Below are 20,043 nucleotides of genomic sequence, written 5' to 3' on the forward strand. Positions count from 1 at the left end.
GAAAGCAAAGAGACATTTCTAGGAACACATTTTGAATCTCAGTCTTGTCACAAACTTTATCCAAAAGAGATTTGTGTAAAGTGCCAGAAGAGTCGCAAAAAAGTCCAAACGCGTTACTAAAAGTGTACTCTTTCTGTAATTATGCACTCAAAGCTTTCATGAAAAAATTTAGGAAAAAGGTGCTCTGAGATTTGGACGGAGGACCACAAAGGATGGATAATGTTGGCTATGATAGAACCCATGCTCTCCATTTTAGCTTGGTGTCTTAATCAAAGGACACCATTGTTGCAGGGTCCATGTGTTATGATTACGCAGCTACGTCTCAAGGTCATTCTAAACTAAGAGACAGGGTTTTCTTTCTACACTGCAGAGTCAAATCCTCACCCCAGGACTCACACAACTTACAGGTTAGATAAAATTTACCCCCTGAGACTTAGATAACAGGTGGCTCGAATTTGGGGTGGTCCTGAACAAATCCCTTCTAGGAGTGGTTCTGGTTGCACTGAAAAAAAGCACTGGTTTGATGCATGTCAAATTTCATTGCTCAGTACTACATGACTTCCAAGTTCCTTTTTTATGTACATTACTGGGTAAGATAGTCTTCTTTGAGTTGGGGAAAATATTTGAGGGGACTGCTTTCTTTTTTTTTTTTTTTTACAAAAACCTTTATTACACATTTAATGTACACTGCGAAATGCCTACAACCCAGTGGGCTGGCCGCCGTAACAGTTAGTGTAATACATTGAATGCGCCCACTGGTAATCTTACATTCGAGGTGAAACTACCATCATGTCCGCCGCGCACAAGAAATGGTGCAGTCTAAGCGGGACTGCTTTCTTTTATGTCACACAGCCCAGGTTTTAGAATCAGTCATATAAGTAGTAAAATTTTGTTTTCCAGCTCACTATCCTACACATGTCAGCAGCCTTCAATACAATTAGTGATGGGGTCCTGCTAATGTTCTACAAGTGGGCCTTGACACATATCAGCGCTGCTCTATGGCACTAGTCCTATGTAAATACTTTAATCTACAACTGGTAGATAACATTCCATGCCTTTGTGTGATACATCTGCAATTACCTGCATCCCTTGTATACTCTCTGCCATCCTCAATATCACCAATTTTAATTGTGCTGTAACCAGGGTATTAATTACTCCCAATGGGGTCGAAAACCGTCTCTTAAAGACAAAATCTGGACTTATAATAACAAAATGTAAGCTCGGTACCGGGGTGGTGGAGGGAGCAGAATCTTGATAAATATATTGTTAACTGTTGGTCGGAGGTTGGGGGAGGTTGCTTATGTTATGTTTGTAACGCTATATAAAAGGCTCAGCCAGTCAAGCATCTGTCGATTTATTCGGTCAATTGTGCACAAAAATCTGACATACCAAAAACTAATAAAATAATGAGTTATATATATATATATATTCACTGAAAAAAATCATAGGTTTCAGGCCTTATATAGTTAGGAATTCGCATTTAAAAAACCTTTAAAATTCAGTCAAAAACTATGAGTTTTAGGGGTGTTATAGTTAGCTGGACATTTCACTCATACAAAACCATTGAAATTGCTCCTATATAGTTAGTTGTTGTTGGGACTTCTCTCTCTCCTCGCATTCCATATAGAATGTTCCCTGCGTGGAACACTTGGTTGATTCTTTCCTTGGCAGTTGCTGCCGGGGAGTTGCTGCGGTTGGACGTCTAATAAAGTCGTGGTTCAACTTACCTGTCGTGTGGATCCTTCTTCCTTTCAGTGGCAACGATCGGATCCAGCTTCCAGCCTCCCCAACCCTGAAGAGGATCTCTGCACCCCTGCTCTTCGTCAAAAATTAAAACCGACATCTTCTTGTGGAGAGTGCTGTTCATTCCAGGACCCATCTTCAAAGCTTCAAGCAGTGTCCAAATTGCCCGTGAACCCCTCGATCCTCCCCGACTAAAGAAATCAGGTACTTTTTTTTCTTCGTTTCCCTGCGCGACCGAACCTTGCGCTACTCTCGCGTCAATACGCGAACGTGCCTGACCTGCCTGACGACGCAATAGAGACAATCCGCGTTGCGTGTGGCGGCCATTTTAAGGCTAACTAGCATCCTAGCAACCAAATGCTAGCCGCGCAACAGAATCTCCGCTGATGCGCACAGCACAACTTTACCGATTACGAGCGCACAGCTGATAATACTTATATTTTATTGCTGATGCGCACAGCTCATCATCTAAGCACTTTAAATCCTGATGATGTAATTTCTATACCACAAGGTGGGGGTGATGTATATTGCAATGTTATCACATGATGTTAGCTTTTCTTTGTAATTGATGCAATCTTTGTTAACTTTTCTTTGTAATTGATGCAATCTTTTTATCTTGTACTCTTCTTCTCATAACTTCTATTCTTTTCTTTTTGCATTTTTTTTTCCTTCTTACCTTTTCTCTTCTTTTGTTTTCTCTGTGAAGAGAGGGAGGTGTGTTGGGACTTCTCCCTCTCCTCCCATTCCATATAGAATGTTCCCTGCGTGGAACACTTGGTTGATTCTTTCCTTGGCAGTTGCTGCCGGGGAGTTGCTGCGGCTGGACGTCTAATAAAGTCGTGGTTCAACTTACCTGTCGTGTGGATCCTTCTTCCTTTCAGTTGTACTAACTATATTTCACGCACCCGCAATCCACTGCTGATGATGTCACATATTACATCATTCATGACATGGTCAGAGACATCACTGATGACATCTCAAATGACATCACTGATTACATCACTGATGACATCATCCAGTGAATGTGGTTTGCTTCGTTATTTAAATATGCATTATGCATATAGCAATTTGCATTGAAGAATGAGTGGATAAATAAAAATAAATATTTGGATGGAGGATTTAGTAGCAGTGTAATTGACTGTTTACTTGACCAATTTATAGTGTCTCACTAAATATAGTGGATAGTGACTAAACTGTTTGAATATCTGTATCACTTTGTCAGTTGTTGTGTAAACTGGTTCTCCAGTTGGTTACTAGCTATGTGAAAGTCTATATTAGTTATTGATTAGTTAAACGAGTATTTGTATGGGAGAGTGAATGTGTGTGTGGGGTTCGGTGGGGGGTGTGTGACTGTCCAAAGATGTGTGAATAGTTGATTAACTAGATATATGAAGTTAAAACTACATGTTCTACCAGTTGTTTGGGTGAGTGAATATCTTTATGGGTGTGGTGATGAGCAAATATATTTCTCAATGGTACATGTCCAACAAACTAGAAAAATAAAAGGCAGTGTATGTGTCAGTTGTTGTATATAAATAAGTATACATAAGACTCAATGATTGTGTGAGTGACTGTATGGATAACTTTATACTTGTAATAATGATTTTATAATTCAGTAAGTATGACTTACTATCTAAATGAATAGATGAAGTTGTGTTTGTATAAGTGTGTAGCTAAGTAAATATGTAAGTATGATCCATTGTTTGCATAAGTGAGTAGGATGACTTCATATGTGAATAAGATGTGTGCTGGTGTGTAATGTCGATTTAGGTGTATAAGTATTTTTGATAGTGTTCTATTGTTCATTGACAGCATGTATGAGTGAATCTACAGGTAAGTGATTAGATGTGGGTATACATCTATGAATCACTGAGTGGGTTTTTAGATACTTTTATTGCTGTAACAAGGGATTCAAATATGATACTCTGTATTTTACAAAGAGTGATGAAAGATTTTACTAGTGTATGAAAAGGTGTATGTGATTGTCACGTGGATGATGTCATCAGTGATTTCATCAGTGATGTCATTTGAGATGTCATCAGTGATGTCACTGACCATGTCATGAATGATGTAATATGTGACATCATCAGCAGTGGATTGCGGGTGCGCGAAATATAGTTAGTACAACTAACTATATAGGAGCAATTCCAATGGTTTTGTATGAGTGAAATGTCCAGCTAACTATAACACCCCTAAAACTTATAGTTTTTTGAGTGAATTTTAAAGGTTTTTTAAATGCTAATTCCTAACTATATAAGGCCTGAAACCTATGGTTTTTTCAGTGAATTTCAAAGGTTTTTTAAATGCTAATTCCTAACTATATAAGGCCTGAAACCTATGGTTTTTTCAGTGAATTTGCAAGCTTTTTTAAATGCTAATTCCTAACTATATAAGGCCTGAAACCTAAGGTTTTATCAGTGAATTTCAAAGTTTTTTTAAATGCTAATTCCTAACTATATAAGACCTGAAAGTCCACCAGGAATCTCCAGTATGCGCCAGGGGACTGCATTGCAGAGAGGTGTAATGAAGCCACGCCCCTTTTTACACCTCTCTGCAACGCAGCCCCCGGGCGTGTTTGCAGAGGGGGAACTAATTCCCCTTGCATCCTGGGGGTCCCTGGGGGCCAACTAGCCCACCAGGAGCCTCCAGTATGCGCCAGGGGGCTGCATTGCAGAGAGGTGTAATGAGGCCACACCCTTTTTTACACCTCTCTGCAACGCAGCCCCCGTGCATGTTTGAAGAGGGGGAACTAATTCCCCTTGCATACTAGGGGTCCCTGGGGGGCAACTAGCCCACCTGGAACCTCAAGTATGCGCCAGGGGGCTGCATTGCACAGAGGTGTAATGAGGCTATGCCCCTTTTTACACCTCTCTGCAACGCAGCCAACTGGCACGTTTGCAGAGGGGGGACTAATTCCCCTTGCATACTGGGGGTACCTGGGTCATCTGCCCAAACGCCGATATTCCGAACGATTGAAAATGACTTTTCTTGAGAAACATTTGGATTTGGATTATCATGTCCTATACTTGGAATTTTTGAAAGACTGACTTTGAGGATGCTATAAATTAGTCAAGTCTGCCCGAATTGTGTGGGTAAAATTGATACCTAGTCACTTTGAATAAGAATGTACTTGCGTCTCGTCTAACATTTGGAAGAAATATCTAGTTATATGACAACAGGATACCGACATAACTTGAAGGAAATAAGAACGCCCTGAAGAAGTTCTGTTGTACAGAACGAAACGAGTCGGCTGGCTGTGGTACATAAACTTAAGGAAAATAAAAGCATTTGAATATACACCAAGATTCAGCGCTTCAATAAGGACTCTAAGTGATATGATTTGATTGGACTTATTGTGCAGGTGGTGCTGTGCCAAACTTTGGAATATTCTCCACTATTCTCTACTACTTACTCTCTACTACTCCACTACTCTCTAATACTCACTCTCTACTACTCATTCTCTACTACTCTCTACTACTCTCTCTACTACTCACTCCCTACTACTCACTCCCTACTACTCACTATCTACTACTCTCTACTACTCGCTCTCTACTACTCACTCTCTACTACTCACTCTCTACCACTCACTCTCTACTACTCTCTACTACTCTCTCTCTACTGCTCACTGCCTACTACTCACTATCTACTACTCTCTACACTCTACTACTCACTCTCTACTACTCACTCTCTACTACGCACTCTCTACTACGCACTCTCTACTACGCACTCTCTACTACGCACTCTCTACTACTCTCTCTACTACTCTCTCTACTACTCTCTCTACTACTCTCTCTACTACTCTCTCTCTCTGCTACTCACTCTCTACCACTCACTCTCTACTACTCACTCTCTACTACTCTCTACTACTCAATCTTTACTACTCTCTACTACTCACTCTTTACTACTCTCTACTACTCACTCTACTGCTCTCTACTACTCACTCTCTACTGCTCTCTACTACTCACTCTACTACTTACTCTCTACTACTCACTCTGCTACTCGCTCTACTGCTCTCTACTACTCTCTACTACTCACTCTCTACTCTCTACCTCTCTCTACTTCTCTCTACTAGTCCCTACCTCTACCTCTCCACCTCTCTACCTCTACACCTCTACCTCTCTCTACACGCACACATATGCACATATATATGCATATATATGCATATGCATTTATATTTATGTATGTGTATATATCTATATACATACATATATAAACATATATAATCTGCATATCTATATAAATACAAATATAAATGCATGCATACATATACATATATGCATACATATGCATGTTATGTACATGAAAGTTTTAAAAACACTAATAAAAGCAAAGCTAAAATGCCACCTCATTACAAACAGAATGGCTTTAACTTAAACGAGGGCGAGATCTATTGCATTTTCAATGCTTGTTTACTTTGGTTCCATCAAGAAGGCATTCAGATGTGTCACACATTTGCCATAAATTCTGAATGTTAGCACTCTAGTTGCTCATTAGATCACTGTAGTAAAGCTACTGCTCACCAGGGAAGTCTGCTGCTGGTATTCAAAGTGCATGTTTCAGTCTGCATGTAAGAATTTTTTTAATGAAATAGAAGAGGATTTGAGAAGTCACTCAAAATGTGCCCTAATTTTTCTTTCTGAAGCACTAATCATACTTTCTATGGCAAAATGAACCCCCTCATGTTGTTCCTTTTTAAATTAAATGTTTTCAGACTTACCACTTCATTCCAATCAAGATGGCTTCTGGTGTGCCATACTTTTGTCATAAGTAAGACTGTTAGCGCTCTAGTTGTTCTTTAGAACATTCTATACTTGGGCTACATCTGGGTGATGTTTGGGCTACATTTGAGCTCTTTTGTCTCTGGTGGCCATCTTGGGAGACTGCATGTCAGAATTTTTTAATGAAATAGAAGAGGATTTGAGAAGTCACTCAAAATGTGCCCTAATTTTTCTTTCTGCAGCACTAATCATACTTTCTATGGCAAAATAAACCCCCCTCATTTTGTTCCTTTTTAAATTAAATGTTTTAAGAGTTACCACTTTATTCCAATCAAGATGGCTTCAGGTGTGCCATACCTTTGTAATAAGTAGGACTGTTAGCGCTCTAGTTGTTCTTTAGAACACTCTAGGAGGCTGCAGTAGAACACAAAGGAATCAACTGACAGTCTCTGTCCTTGTTGGATGTACATGTTTTACTGAGAATGTCGGACTTCATTCTCACATGACTGAGAAAGATAATGTGAATTTACAGAAAATATGATTTCAGTTTAGCTTATAGATCCCCTTCCAAACCACTGTGGGAAAAGCATGAGATAATAGTTTTCTTTCAAACATGATTCATGATATCCCAAGATTAATTGAATTGGATGATCAACTTAGTTTGGATGTATATCGTGAAGGGCACAACCTTGATGGAAGCCAGGTAACTAATGTTCCTGAGTCAGAAGGGCTTAATTGATAACTATTTTTGACCACCCTGCCAATAAGCCAACATACTCAACACCAGATTGTCTGAAGATGGTTTCTTAGCCATAGCTGGGCTTCCAAAAAAACTCCAAGAACCTGATTGGCAGGATTATATTGATAATTTTGGTTTTTGTCTTTTTCAAGAAACTTGGGCGAGGGAGTAACTACATACAGTAGGCTATAGAACATTCAGTATAGAGGCCCAACAATCACAAAGGAAGACCATCAGGAGGTCTTCTAATTTGGATAAAAAAAATCATGTAAATGCAACTATAGAAATTGTACCCACTGATTCAGATGTTATTTTGGGTTTGAAATTAAAGTTTCCAAATAAGTCTTGGATGTATTTTTTTTAACATATACAGAAGACCAAGGGAGCGTTTCAAAGAATCACCACTAACACATCACTTAGAAGAAGCTCTTGACTAATCAAATGGGCCCATTATAGTTGGAGACGACTTTAACTGTTGCTATGAACCTTTCTCAGGAGTAGACACCATTTTGAGGAAGAAACCCTAGCAATGGGTATCCCGCTTCTTAGGACAGAAAAGACTTTAGGGTGTTCTGTCCCTGCAATGCAACTATTTAATTTCACTATAGAGAAAGGACTAAGGTCTTGTAATCGCAGATCCCCCTCAGATCTTGAATGTCCAAATATCTTCTTGAGGGGTCTTTCTTCATCCCGCATAGATTATATTGTATAGCGCACTGGGCCTATGTACAGGACTTTAAAGTTGATGTTAAAGAGAAAGTGACCATTTCCCACTGTGTTTAGATGTCACAGGAAAATATTTTCTGCTACACTAATCGATACAACCTGAACTGGGCACAGAGGCTATACTGCCCATAGTGAGCAACAACAGGAGGGCAGTAAAATAGCCATCTATACTGGAACAAGTAAAACCACTCACTTATATATATAATATTTTTAGTGACCTTTTATCCCCTTTTTAGGTGTCGGCTTAGAGACGTGCGAAGCGCGTTCTCGCAGAGAACTATAGTAATCGTTTCAGCCGCCAAAGGGAGACAAGAGCTGGCCACGCGCCCAGCGTTGTGAATGGGAGAGGGAGCGACAAGAGCTGGCCACGCGCGCATGGGATTTGGTCGCACGCGTGAGTCAGTCTCCAATTTAGTGTCTGAGCTGCCGATGTGCACGCTCACGGCGACGGCGTTTCCGCCGCGCGCCACAGCCAAGACAGAAACTGAAACTTAGAGAAACTAGAGACCGAAAAACGGGTAAAATGCTTAAAAAGTTAATTTGACCATGTGTAATCATGTAACTTGTGCTCATGTAAAGTTCCTCTGCCCCCATGCTTACTGAGCCGGCCCGGCCCGGCGTGAGACTGTATACCGGGGAGGACAGGCTCTCTCGCCGGACCGCGGTCTCCCGACTGCATGATGCAGCAGGACCCTCCCCCTCACTCAGGGACCCAGTGCCCTCAAGTTCGCCGGCCCGCTCTGAAATAAAATTGCCGGCGGGCGGCATTGGCATATTAGTTCCTAGTTTTTCAGTCCGGCCGTGATGTATAAGAGACGTAAACTACACCCCAGTGATCATGGGCCAGTTATTGTCAAGGCTGCACCTCTGCTGAGCCCAAAATCCGGACTCCGAGCCTCATTCTCGCCACAGTGACACGCTGCTTCGCAGCGCTCTTCTTTTTTCATGTATCCACTCCACAAGATGAAACCCGGAGTTTGCATTCAGGCCTCGGGGTACCACTGTAGAGACATAACCCACTGTGTTACCTTATCAGCTGCATCTGTGGAGTAAATGTTTCCGCTGGCAAGACAAATCTACGGTTAATGCACCTGCTGTAGCGGTCAATGAATATCCAATCAGCGATCAGGATATGATAATGTAGCTCAGGTGGTTACTGCACCTGCAACAGGCGTGGGTGCATCAGCGACTCATAGGTTTGAATCATCATAACATAAGTTAGATCGTCAGTGCCTGTGTTGAAGATCAGTGCACTCGGGGGCGCAACAGCCACTGGGTAAAAGGGGTTTCACTTTTGCCCCCCTCACAACAACCCCCGTCTCCCCCTGACTCCCTCCCGCATCCCCGCTGGCGACCAGCCTTCTTTGCTTCAATTGTTCCGACCTCCGGTCCGCTCGAGTAAATCCAAGCGGGGTGAGACTGCGTTTATTTGTCTCTGCTTTCTGTGCCCCTTGAAGCTGCTTCCTTGGTTTGATCCCTCTCCTTGCTTGGTAAGCATATGCAAGAAACAGCAGGAGAGATGAAAGACAGGGAAACACACCGTGGTGAGACCGGAACAAGTGGAGAACAAGTTTGCTTTTCTAAGTTACATTTTTTTTGCAAAAATGTTAAAAGTTTATTTTATGTACATAGCACTTTGAAAACATTCATAACGCAAGGCATGAAATGGCGAATTCTGGCAACAAATTCTATTCTAATTAGTGCACGTCACGTGTCTGTGCGTATACACTTGGATTTGTATGGGAGTTTTGTGCCAACTGCTGCAATCTGTGTGTTACCTTGCGGAGTGGGTCAGAATCCCAGAATAGACATCTCACCCTTTGCTCTTGATTTTTTTTTTTTTTTAAAAGGGATCTTGGAGTTCATGAAAATGTGTTATTTTAGCACTAAAAAGTGATAACATTTGCACCAGCAAGTGGTCCATAAAACTCGTCATAATATTTTTGCTATATAAAGATGATGATTACAGCACCGAGACCACAACACCCAGATACGGTAGCCCAGAGGGCAAATGTATCTACTCTAGGGATCTGTACTTAATGTCACATTCACAGGTTCGAATCCCGTTGAACCACTCCGCCTTTCATCCTTCTGAGGATGACAAAATTAGTACTATTGACTTTGAAAACAATTTCAGTTGTTTCTCAGACGTCCTCAGGGTGATGGGTACCCCGCAAATATGCCTGCCATGTCTGTTAACTCATAAAAATGTGTCTCCAGAACTTAAACAGGAGCTTCTGCCAGAAATAGGCGCTACACCCTCTACAAAGAATTCACTCGGTGTTCTAACTTTGCCTCCAATGGGCGAACCCTGAATTCCTCTGCATGTGATTTTTTTTCTGCATTAAAGTTGATAATTAACTACATGTGCAATGGTCTCCTTTCTCACCCTCTCCGCTGCACCCAATGCACACTTGCGCTTACCACACCTTGCTTTCATCATCTCCTTCAAGCCTCACTCAACCTATCCAAATAGTGCAAACTTCGAAAAAATATCTTTCTGGCACTTGCACAACTTAAAATGTGGTGCAAAAGCAAAATGTACGAAGCGCAAGTAAAATGGTAGCACCGCAGTGACTTAAAAAGGAAGGACTTGGTGGATTGAACTTCATTCCAACTGACAGATGACTGGCCATCCCTCACCTGCAGGCTTTACCCATCCTGGGAACCTGAAGTGCAGAATGATGAGGATCCCAGGATCTTTGTGTATACCATTGCTTTATATTAGTCTGATGGGGTGTTTGTGGTAGATTTTAAGAGTAAGGCAGTCTTAACGCGATCATTTGCTCCAAGGGCTGTCAGTGAAGGCTATGCCTTAAAGCTGTCATATGATTATATGATTTTAGTTTACAGACCCGTCTTAATCATTAATATGATATGATTATTATTATCCTCTGCTCTCTCTAAATGTGTAAAGTGCTCTGATACCCGCAAGGATCATGTTCGCACCAAGTGTCTGCACACACATGAAGTGCCCTAAAAGTGATGGGAACAGGTGGCCACCATAGGTGTACAAAGTCCCAGAGACATAAAATAAACCATAGCCCTGGCCCGGGTTGTTTGGACCGGTGACCTAAGACTGGGTGCACAGGGCTGGCTTATACGAGGGCAGGGGGCCAAGTGCAAGAGAGGTAGCGGGCCCCTCAACCACCCTTTCCTCCCACACCCACTGTTCTGTGTCCCTCTTCCTCACAGCATGTCCCTTCCTCAAACCACGGGCCCCCGTTCCTCACAGCACATGTATTTACTTTATTCCCTTTTTACAGGAGTTGTGTCGCGGAGCTTTTCACAGAACGGCGTCCCTTCCTCACACTGCATGCACGTCACCTCTCCCCTTTACACTATGCGCCTCTCCTTCACACATCCCACTCTCACACCACATGTGCGTCTTTCCCTCTCACTCACCTTGCCTCCATCCTAGAAACAAGAAACAATGAGAAAGAAACAAGGGAAAGAAGCATTTGCAATGCAATAGGTCTCGCATTTACGCAAGTTTAAGCTATTGGCATTGTAAATGACAATGCCTTTTATTTAGGTTTTAAAAACAAAAATAAAAGGCATTGTCATTTGTAATGTCAATAGCTCAAACTCGTGTAAATGCGAGGCCTACTGCATTGCAAATGCTTGTTTAAAAGCATGCTGTGATGTCATACCTATAATACAGATCCATCAGAAGCTGTTTGAAAACATAAAACATGACCCAACTAAATCCCAGTCTGGGAAGACTAATCATAGGAATAAGATGAGGCTGTCCAATCCATGGTTCAACAAAGAATGTGCAGTGGCTAAAGAACGCCTGATCAGGGCCTTACAAACCAAAGATATAGTCCTTATTAGACATGAAAGAAATGCATATAATAAAATCTTGAAAATAGCCCGCAGAAATTGGGAGGATGCTAGTTGGGAGGACTTGATAATAGCTTCAAAGGCAGGTGACCAGTTCCTGTTCTGGCAGATTATTGCCCATGGTAGCAAAGTAACTAATCCGGTTCAAGACTATAATTTAGATCCTTGCACATGGCAAATACATTTTGCTAATTTATATGCCCCTCCAATCACAATGGTTAGAGATTCCACATGTAGTATTGAGGAGCTTTTGACCTCAAATGAGATTGTACCATTACACTTCAGCATAGAAGATACCACATTTGCTATGGTTGCTATCAAGTCATCGAAAGCCCCAGGCCCCGATAAGATACCCGGGGACCTTTTTAAACATGCACCTGAGGAGTGGGCTCTGTATATAAATCTCTTATGTAATGCAATTGCCAGAGGGCAGCCCATTCCAGAATCCTGGAAGGAAGCGGAGATCGTCCCGATACATAAGAAGGGTAGTGGGGACGATCCCGCTAACTACAGACCTATTAGTCAGATAGACATAATGCAAAAGGTTTATGCCAAGCAAATCTTAGACAAGCTGAATGACTGGATGAATGAAAAAGATGTACTTTCCCCATGCCAAGCGGGTTTTAGAAGGAAAACCAGTACTATAGATCAAGTGTTTAGGCTTGTAACTATAGCCTGGAAATATACAAAGTTGAGATCTGGTCATTTATATGTTGCCTTTATCGATTTAAAGGCTGTATTTGACTCAATCCCTAGAGACTTATTATGGACAAACTTGTTGCAGCAGGGGGTACCAAAGGAGATTCTAGTCCAGCTGATGAGGATTCATGAGGGCAATTTTGCAAACGTCCGTTGGGGCAAAGGGGGAGAACTCACAGATGAGATACCAGTTAAGAGAGGCGTGCGCCAGGGCTGTGTCCTGGCGCCAACTCGGTTTCTTTATTTATGTTAATGACATGGTTCAGTTCCTCCAAAAATCCCAACATGATTCCCCCAAACTAGAAGGGACTCATATCTGTGCATTAACATTTGCAGACAACACAATCTTGTTGTCGCAAACCCCAAAGCGCCTGCAAAATCTTTTAAACAAGCTTGATGAATATTGTAAGTCGAAAGTCTTGGAAGTAAACCCAGTTAAAACTAAATATATTTCCATAAGGCCCCATAAATGCTTCAAAAATTACATAATGCTGAATGGAGTGATTCTAGAGCGTGTTTCTAGTTTTGTCTACCATGGGGTAACCATTGACTCGAAACTCTCATGGAACCCACAGATTAAGAAATCAAAATCTATCTTAATGCAAAACTCAGCACCAGTTATAAAGAAACTTCATGCAACTATGACAAAGGCTGTGACACCAGCCTTAGAAGTTTAAAGGTCTAGGGCCCAGCTTTGTATGGTTGTGGGGGGATCACTCTCCCCTCTAATTCTGGGGGAAAATAAGGTCTTAAGAAAGTTAATTGCCCTTCCCAAAAATACACCTGTGATCCCCTTAATGTATGATCTGGGTATAAAACTAATCGAACATAAGGCAATCTGGATGACTCTGGCATACTGGGTCAGAATCTGGACCACCGAGGAATTACAAACCCACAGACAAACATTGAGTAAACTATTGACACTTGACATTCATGTTACTTTTCCTTGGTTGGCTCATAACCGTAAATGGTTTTTGGATTTAGGCCTGAGCAGATTCTGGGAACACCCGAGTCTATTGACGCCGGACTCAAAGCGGGAAATCAAAACCATTTACTGGAATTTAATCTGGCAAAGAGTCACTTTAAATTGCACATCTGGAACTCTTACAACCCAATACCTGATGTTTAAAACGACTCCTTGTTTTGAACCCCAACTAGCAAAAATATTATATCTGAAATTCAGATATGGAATTCTCCAGATAAAGGCTTCCACATCCAAATGGGGAATGCCACATGATGAGGAAAAAGATTGTAAGTGTACCCAATGCCATTTAGGAGCCAAGGAGGACATCACACACGTCTTATTCTTCTGCCCTATATATGCAAATCCTAGAAGAAAATGGATAAAACCTCTGGGCAGGAGTTTGCGCGTTAGAAAACACATTGATATGTTGCGTATTTAAAAAACTGATGGTTCCAAGCTCATTGTGTTTGGTGTCAATAGATTTTTACTGGCTATCAATTTTATGAGTAGGAAGAAAGGGGTACATTTTTATTATACTTCTTTTATTGGGGTTGACCCTTGATTTTAGTGATTAGGTATTAGGTCGTTTAAAATGTGCATTTTTTGGATACAAATATTTTAGAGTCCCTGTTTTAATGTAGCCTGCGATATTATTGAAGCACTTTTAATTTCTGAATCATGTACCGTTAAAGAAGCCTCGATGAATTTGCACTCCGCACTTTATGGAACACATCACTAAAAAAAAAATTATAACATTGTAATTTGGGAATCAATTTGTCGCGATAGATTTAACTGAAGACCTGAATTGTGTAAATACAGTGTACCATTACATTTTTTTTGGGTGGGAACTGTAAATAATAAGAGGATTAATGTACTGTACTGTAATTAACAAGAGGATTCATGTACTGTATCTGCTTTTTTAACAATGTTTTTTAGTATTTTAATGACGCTTTGATGATTCTGTGAATCGAATAAAGATGCTTTGATGATGATAATATAAAAAGTGGAAGCAATGGGCATATACATGCATTCTTGGCTGCCAACTGATACAATAGTGAAGAAGAAACTCAGAGTTTGGTGCTCAAAACCTACATGCAAATAATAAGCACAGATCTTAAAGTTACCTTTTTGTAGGGTGGTTTAATTTTTGCAAAGTCATTAAAATAATCCTCGACAGTGACACAGATTGTATCCACAGAATTTGTTCCTGCTAGCCATTTCCTCGTCATCAGGTCACTCAGATGTTGCTATAAATACAAAAAGAAGAAATCAAAACGTGCACATATCTACTCTCTATTACAGTCCATCGTGAAACGCATTATTTGCATGCAAGAAGTGTTTTCCAGCACAGGAATGTGAATATATTAATACTATGTGTCACACAATGTACATGTAGGTTACAGCCCTTACACCCCACGTACTCTGCCGCTACTCCTGCCGGCCAGATGGAGGTTTGGATAGGGACACGGCCGTCTGCCCCCAGGTCCAGTCCCCCCCGAGTGGATGATTGATTAAGCCCCTGGAGGGGTTAGTTTGAGTACTCTGACTGTGCCACACTGGTCCAGATGATTACCCCTGAGACAGTATGTTTTGGTTTGTTTTTGACTGTTTTGCTTGTTTATAGATTTTGATGTACTGTTTTCCCTCATAGATATTCTATTGCACAATACTGTGGGCAACGCTCAGATTTGTGTATACCTCGAATGTATTAGGGTACTTTGGCTAGATGGTGTGGTGACAGACCTGGGACGCAGTGATAAGACGGATATTCAATGTGTTGGGTCAGGGATGGCCAATGATAACCAGCTCAGATACTACTATCACTCTAATTAGGGGTACTTGATACTACTCATGGTATGTACGAGAATGGGTTGGCTGACTCACTGGGTATCATACGTTTTTGTGTTGTCTGTTATAAGCTGACGTGCAGCAATGTTCATTTTATGTCTAAAGAGATGCTGCATTTCAGTATCCATGACTCGTTGTTTCGAAATGCTAATAAACATATGTTTAAAAAAAAAACTAAATATGTCACACAAGTATTCCAAAACACCATTCTGTGTTTTTTACATAGCTTTACTGATTTTAAAACATGAAACAATATCAACAGACAGACCAAGAACCAAGCCTGGCCCAGGAGCAAACACATTGAAGTTACATAAGCAGAATTTTGCCACATCCTAGACACTGAACAGCCAAGACCAGCAGTAATATACAGACTTTTCGTACATAACCTTGAGGTATCATCCATGTAGATGAATCCCCATAAAAAGGTAATCCAGGGCTGGGGGGGCGGTCACCAGCTTACATTCCCCAGTCCGCCAAAACCCTCTCAGACATGAAGAACTGGGGCACTCTGTAGAGAGGAATAGGTTTTTAACCATCACAATGAGATGCCCAGAAAACACTTTGTTATCACAAAATTAAATTGTCCTTCCAAAATCCGATCTCTTTTCTTCCCTTTCTTACATGTTCTTCTGGGGATCATATCTGGCGTCTGGGTTTGAATGGATCTCAAGAACTACCTTACTCTTAAGGACCAAAAACCCAAATGAAGTTTGTTTTATGCATTTCTCCCACAGACCTCACAAGTTGCTTTTCTTCAAGTTTACTCCAACAAGATACTCATCTTCAGGATAATGTGGCACTCTATTTAGGTTATGTTCTCTCCATTTGCCATTCTTCCCAACTGCCATTCTTGTCTCCAATTAGAGTTCCTTGCCACAGTCGCTCACAGTGACGATTATATTATACATTGGACAGGGATTTCAGTTCAGTGGGAAAAAAACATTATTTGATTTTAAATAAAATCATTAAAGTACAATAACAATCAGTCATAGAGCTGTAAAATGGCATTCCATGGAGTGTAATTAAGTGCATACAAAATGTGCAATTCAAAAGTGCAGAATACACAAATAAAGCAGAATAACCCGCCAACAGCAAACAATTCTGATCAAAAACCTCTAATGGTCCGCTATGGGTAGAATTTGAAATGTTGTGTAGATTTGTATGGTATAGCCTATCACCTTGAGGGTCTCCAGGCACTGGATTAGGAGTGGAGGCAAGGCAGGGCTACAAGTTCATTATCCAGGTGTTCAATTTCTTGGGTAAGTTGAGGAGTGGAGTGGCAATTCTGCTGTTCGTTCCAATTTTGGCTTGCTTTTGCAAACACCAGGGATTCACCTGAGAGAGAGAGAGGTATAGTGTAGCTGTCTGGAGGATTGGTAGAGTTGGAGACAGTCATTGTGGTACACTGGGCATGTGTTGTGGAAAGCTTTGCAGGTGTGGAGAAGCAGCTTGAATTTGCAACGTTTCTGGATGGGAAGCCAGTACGATTGAGGTAGGGAGTGATATCGGCACTTCTAGGGAAGTCTAGAATGAGTCTGGCAGCAGTATTTTTGGATGGAGTCTTTGTGTGATTCTAATGATGTGGGCAAGAGGTGCCATGCATAAGTTTAACAGGGCTGGGCTGAAGAAGGAGCCCTGGGAGACTCTGCAGAGAAGCTTCTTGTGGTCAAAGGTGAAAGTGGAGAGTCTGACTCGTGTCCTGCTGGAGAGGAAGGAGGCAATCCAACTCAGGGTAGGTTCTTGGATACCCAGCAGTCCCCCTGTGTGGGCATTGCTGGAGGCAGCAGGAGGGCTTGTTGGCCCTCAAGGACCTTCTAGAGACAAGAGGACTTCATCCCCTAACTGGCAGTGCACCAGGAGGCACGTTTGCAGAGCTAAACCTCTCTGAAGAGCTATAATGATAGCAAAACACGTGTCAGGGATTACTTTTATTAATTTCAGGTTGGCTTGGATGGTCATTTTACAACTCAGTGTGGATAGCACTGTGCTAATCCAATGACTAAGGTGCGTGAGCACTGAAACGCGTCGGGTGTACGTTTGCCTTTGTGTTAAAATAAACAACACACTTCAGAATCTGGGCTCGAGTTGGCTTTCTTTTGGAGAAAAAAGGCTGGTGTATGTAATATTGGGGGTCGCTTCCCCGCTCGAGCCCGCCACCATTTAAGAGGCTGGGGGATTGGCGAACTCCGATTTGAATATATATATATATATATATATATATATATATATATATATATATATATATATATATATATATATATATATATATATATTTGTTTTGCCAATAACTTTGGCTCAGCTGCTGTGTTGAAAGTTTCGGGGTGATCCATCATGCGGGTGCCGAGAAAAACTGGGGTTCCCAAAACTTGTTTTCCACATGTTATATCTATGGGGATTTTTCATTTTTTGGAACACAACTACAGCCTGAACTGCTGAATGGAATTACATCAAATTTGGCAGAAAGCTAGATGTTGGTCCAGAAACGTGCTTTTTGGGATTTGGTGTAAATTCATTCAGTCTTTTTTTGAGATATCTAACTTCCAAAAATATACATCTAGGGACGCAAGTCCTTGCAGTGGACTCGTGGATCCTACTAACATTTGATAGGCTGCCAACACTTCAACCAGGAAGTGTAGGCTGCCATCTTGGGACTCGGCCTGAAGAAGTGTTCCAGAAAAAAAGTGAAAAATAAATAAAAGGGGGCAGGATCTGTGAATACCTGCATTAACTTCCCCTTTGAAAGAGGGAAGAAATGCTTTAAATGCCAACCGGATCCCCTGAAGCTCCAACAAACTGATGTGGAGCCCCGGCTCTGACAGAGACAAGTGTCCCCTGAATTCCACCTCTCACAGATGGCCGTCCTACCCCAGGAGTGACGCATCTGTCACAACTGTGAGATCCATTACTCTGCAAGTCGTTACAACGACTTGCAGAGGAGGGGGGCGCTGGATGTTGGATTGGTAAAATTTACTATTCCAACTTCAGTCTTTGCGGACTTTAGGGAAGGTGTTGGATTTTAAATCCAACACTTTCTCCCCCCTCCGCAAGTCGTTGTAACGACTTGCAGAGTAATGGTTTGCGTTGTTACAGCACGGTCGTTATAACGACCGCGTTGTGACAGCATGCGGGGTCACGGATGCGGGGTGAAGGTGCTTTACCCACTCAAAGATGTACATGAAATATAAATGGGAGTGAGAGGAAGGGGGCTAAGTGTTTTATCCTACCCTACTTTCAACATATAAAGCCAGAGAGTAGCATAAGGACAACCTATGAAAGAAGCCAAGTAGACCACCGGAATTCCAGATGAGACAAACAAAAATACAGCATCTGAGTGGAAACCGTAAAATCTTTATTTTTTCAAATTTTTCCTCATACCTTAATAAGTGTCATGGGGCATTAGATAGGCACAGAGGGTAAATGCCAAACAAATTATTACTCCTTTTTCCAAACTTGGAAAGAGAGAATTGGGCAAGGATCAAACTCTAATTTCAAGAGAAGTAATTAAGCTTTCTTTACCCTTGCATCATAAGGCCTAGTGGATTTAACCAAGACATCATTTCAGGCTGGTCACCACAATCAGGTAGGACTAGATGGAAGCCAGATTCAGTTCCCGGTCAAATAATCCTGATCAGAAGATGGATCCACAATAATAGTTGACGAGGAATGTTAGGTTAATAATCAGTGAAGTTACAAAGACAAGAAATAAATTAATTTTAATAAATAAAAATGTAAAGTGCTGAATGCTCTTTGAACCAAAACACCAGAGTGATCCAAAGAAAGTCTAGTTCACCCAAATAATCTTTCAAGTTATAAGAGAAATAAATACTTCTGTAGGCAGATTGATATAGCCACCATTATATTATAGAGTCAAATATATGAAATGCTTCAGGTAATCTTGTGGTGCAGTGTTCAAAGAAAGTGCCCAGGCAGCAGTGCCGGGTGAGATAGCATGTTAAGGTATATGCAAGTGGCAAGGAAGAAATTAGTTACTTAGCTGTAATTCCAGTTCTACAGGGTTAGATTTTATGTAATCACATACTTGAATCGTTCCCAGTCGCCAGGTTGGGACTCCCCGCAAACTTTAATAATATATAGACTTAAAATGGCATGGGCCTCAACAAGTGTTTGTTTAGTAGCATATCTACCTCATTTGAACCCACCCAAACTTCAGCCAATTAGGAGAAAGTGCTGAGCACACTTACTCCCCCTACAGGCCACCATAGCTCAAATTTCATAGTACAAGTGTGAGAAGTACATATGGTAGAGGTGAACCTCTGAAAAAGGAGGAGCGAGGGTTACATGTAAATATATGAAAGATGCCAACGCATGTAAATAACTTCTCATTCAGCACTGGATCTTCCATATACTCACATGCTTGAATAAGAATAGCAAGCAGTACATAAAATTTGACTAAAGTGCAGAGCTGGCTCAACTTTCTTGGAAGAGATTACACTGGACATTGTGTGCTCCACTACAATAAGCTGCTGAGTTCACATCAAGGCAGTAGTCATTGGTGAACTTGTGACTATTCTCCATGATTGCATGGCTGATGTCATGCAAAGGCACTTCAGCGTACAGTGCAGCAGTTGTACCCATGCTTCTGGCGGAATGCGGCCTCACTCTGCCCAGTAGCGGTTGCTTTGCTTTGTTGTGGCAGAGGATGATACAAGCTGACAACAAGTGTGCAATCCCCTGTTTGGACATCGGCTGGCTTGTTTCTAGAGGGCTAAAGGAAACAAGCAGCTGATTCAAAGTGTGCA

At 41.4% G+C, this 20,043-nt stretch overlaps 1 protein-coding gene across 3 annotated transcripts in view; it reads right to left on the bottom strand.

Annotated features, from left to right (window-relative positions):
* EXOC3 (exocyst complex component 3) overlaps positions 1–20,043 on the bottom strand; it is a 175,298-nt gene that overhangs the window by 47,916 nt on the left and 107,339 nt on the right. For all 3 annotated transcript variants that reach the window (XM_078687789.1, XM_078687790.1, XM_078687791.1), the window contains one exon: positions 14,560–14,682. In XM_078687789.1, the coding sequence (XP_078543915.1) occupies positions 14,560–14,682 (123 nt within the window). The remainder of the gene's footprint in view (positions 1–14,559; positions 14,683–20,043) is intronic.

The sequence above is a fragment of the Lissotriton helveticus genome, chromosome 4_1, assembly GCF_964261635.1.
Source record: "Lissotriton helveticus chromosome 4_1, aLisHel1.1, whole genome shotgun sequence".
NCBI lineage: Eukaryota > Metazoa > Chordata > Amphibia > Caudata > Salamandridae > Lissotriton > Lissotriton helveticus.